Here is a 3,244-nt window from a genome sequence, read left to right as displayed (position 1 = left end):
ACTCGAATGTTCTAACATTGCCACCACAGTGTCTGTAAATTAGGAGTGCACAGGACATGGGGAACAAATAACCTGACAATGAAAGAGCACATGAGGACTGGGTTTATCACCATCAATTTATGTTATTGAGGATTTGGACTTTGTGTGGAAATGCTTTGCTTAGGAATATTTGATTCTTAACATACGTAAAGTCTTCTGCACCATTTATTGGTTTCATTTTTCTACTGAATTTTCATTTTGAAAAGGTGTCCAAGCATGATCAAAACATTCAATCTCACATGTGTCTCAGAATTCCGTCTCATGGGCTTCTCAGAGGACCGAGATCTGCAGCCCATCCTCTTTGGACTGTTCCTGTCCATGTACCTGGTCACAGTGCTCGGGAACCTGCTCATCATCCTGGCCGTCAGCTCTGACTCCCACCTCCACACCCCCATGTACTTCTTCCTCTCCAACCTGGCCATCACTGACATCGGTTTCATTTCCACCACAGTCCCAAAGATGATTGTAGACATCTCAACTCACAGCAGAGTCATCTCCTATGTGGGCTGCCTGACACAGATGTCTCTTTTAACCTTTTTTGCAAGTATGGATGATGTGCTGCTGACGGTGATGGCCTATGACCGCTTTGTGGCCATCTGCCACCCCCTGCACTATGCAGTCATTATGAACCCTCACCACTGTGTCTTCTTACTTTTGCTGTCAGTCTTTTTCAGCCTTTTGGATTCCCAGCTGCACAATTTAGTTGCCTTGCAATTTACCTGCTTCAAAGATGTGGAAATTGCTAACTTATTCTGTTATCCTTCTCAAGTCTTTAGTCTTTCATGTTCTGATACCTTATTAAAAAACATGGTCACATATTTTATTGGGGCCATATTTGGCTTTATTCCCATGTTAGGGATCCTTTTCTCTTACTATAAAATTGTTTCCTCCATTCTCCAAATCCCTTCATCAGGTGGGAGGTACAAGGCCTTTTCTACCTGTAGTTCTCATGTGTTAGTTGTTTGCTTATTTTATGGAGCCAGCATTGGAGTGTACCTTGGTTCAGAAGTTTCGTATTCTCCCAAGAATGTCATGGTGGCCTCACTGATGTGCACCGTGGTCACCCCGATGCTGAATCCCTTCATCTACAGCCTGAGGAACAGGGACATTGGCTGTGCCTTGTGGAGGTTGTGGAGTTGGCGAATGTAATCCCCGGATGTTTGGGGTTCATTTGGAATGTAGAAATACAGCTCAATTGAACACATGCCCTGCTTGATTATATTATTCCCAAAGGTTGATGTATTCAATTTCATATAATGTTCATAGAAGAATTGTATCTGAATTGGAGAATGGTGAAACTTATGGTTTTAATATCAGTGCAAAATTCATTTGGGAAGTTGTAAAATTTTCTCTAGATGGCTAAATGATGGTTGCAAAAAAATAGCACTGGATTTAGTGGTATCAGACGTTATTTCAAAGTGGTATATTTAGCTATATGTATCTCAGCACAGTGAAAAACAGAAATACTAGTTCTATTATGAGAATTTATTAAAAAATTCTAAAGCTTTATGAAATGTTTCAATCAGTTGTATAATGCAAACATCAGAAATAAAAGCTCCAGAACAGAAGTGCAAATGTTTCACAGTGGTGGCCTGGCAGTCCCATTCCCCGGAACGATGCCTCTTTTTCTGTCCTCTCCCTGGCCTGTCTCCCTCCTCCTCAGGCAGGACAGAGGGACGGTTATGACTGGAAGGACAACCGCACTACTTCCCAAGGTGCTGGGGCCAGGAGAAAGGCTTGTCTGCCAACAGATGTTACTGAAGTGCAGAGGAGAAAGAAGCAAATGGAATTCACAAAGTCTTCCTGTGTATTTTTCACAAGGTGCAATGTCTATGGGCAGCAAGGAAGACCTTCTACCAGGAGGACAAACACCACTGCTCCCTGTGTCTTTTCTGAAGTACATTGGAGTCCAGTGTGCTGGTTCCTCTGCAATCCCCACACTAAATAAATCTACAGTGGACTTACTACAGGTCACTACTTGTAAGCCCCCAAACCAGAACATGTTCTGTATAGCTTCTTTAGAAGGAATATGTACACATGGTTGGGCATGGGGGCACACACCCTAATCCCAGAACCCAGGAGACTGAGGCAGGAGGATCACTTTGAGTTTGAGACCAGCCAGGTCCCATAGTGAGTTCAAGGCCAGCCTGAACTACACAGACCCCGTCTTTTAAAAGAGTATATACAAGAACCATGTCTGCTCCTGACCCAGCCGCCATAGCTCAAGCACCAGGAAGGTAGCCATGCGGGTGCCCTTGAACCCCCATAGTCCCCCCCCACACTCTCAGACCTCCTGGATGTGCAAGTCTTTGGACCCACTCTGCCAAGACAGAGGTGGTCATCAAGGGTATTTTTCTGAGTTCCCAACTTTGAACATCTTTAAAGAAAGGGTGGGGGAAACCTGTAATAGAACGTCATGGAGTTCAACCATTCAGTAGGTTGAGGAACTCAATCTGGGCCTTGCAGCCTGAGGTGAGTCAGCGTCATGGGGTTTAGCCATCAGCTAATTGAGATCAGGGGTCTTGCATCCTCACTCTGTCTGAGCCATTAAATTTTAAATACACTATATTGAAATTTTGTTCACTGCAGACATGTTCTGGACTGCTTCTTGATTTCAATTTAATTCAAATGATTTAAGGGTGATAGACTAGTGACTACCACAGGTGGTCAGTGTCCAAGTCCAAGTTGTGCTTGATTTTAATGTGTTGCTGATTGTATCAGTTGGGGTAAAGCATTGCCGTTGATTTGATGAGCTGTTTTCTCTGATGTTATGAAGATGAGAATGTCTGTGGGTCATTAGCGACACAGAAGCTAGGGTGCAACTACATCAGGAAGATTTGGGTGATAACCCAGAGATTAAACCAAGGACAGCCCGACAACAAAAATTAAAATGAGAAAACACTTAAGCAAGACACAAGGACAGACTTCCAGTTCACCAATGGCAAGCAATAGGGCAAATGAGGACGAAAAGGTCGATAGTGAACCACCAGGATGCCCTGAACTCAAAGCATAGGAAGTAACAAAACAGATCAATCAGGCTCTAGAAAAATTCAAAACAGAAAGAATTTCCCAGATAACCATAGAGATAATGAGCAAAATGAAAGTCGTGATTGAAGACTCTAGAGCAGAAACTGACAAAAAAAGATGAGCTCAGGACCATGATAGAAGCCATGAAGGCCCAGTATAAGAAAGAAATGGAAAAAAT

The 3,244-nt window shown here is 43.2% G+C and overlaps 1 protein-coding gene across 1 annotated transcript; it reads left to right on the top strand.

The window, feature by feature from the left end:
• The first annotated feature begins 208 nt into the window (after window positions 1–208).
• Window positions 209–1,188, top strand: LOC104852905 (olfactory receptor 7E24). The gene has a single exon (XM_010610728.2). The coding sequence runs from the start codon at window positions 256–258 to the stop codon at window positions 1,186–1,188; it is 933 nt and encodes a 310-aa protein (XP_010609030.1). The 5' UTR covers window positions 209–255.
• The last annotated feature ends 2,056 nt before the right edge of the window (window positions 1,189–3,244 follow it).

This window comes from Fukomys damarensis, unplaced genomic scaffold (genome assembly GCF_012274545.1).
Source record: "Fukomys damarensis isolate Sample0158 unplaced genomic scaffold, DMR_v1.0_HiC HiC_scaffold_40811, whole genome shotgun sequence".
Taxonomy (NCBI): Eukaryota; Metazoa; Chordata; class Mammalia; order Rodentia; family Bathyergidae; genus Fukomys; species Fukomys damarensis.
This window is presented reverse-complemented; position numbering and strand designations above follow the sequence as displayed.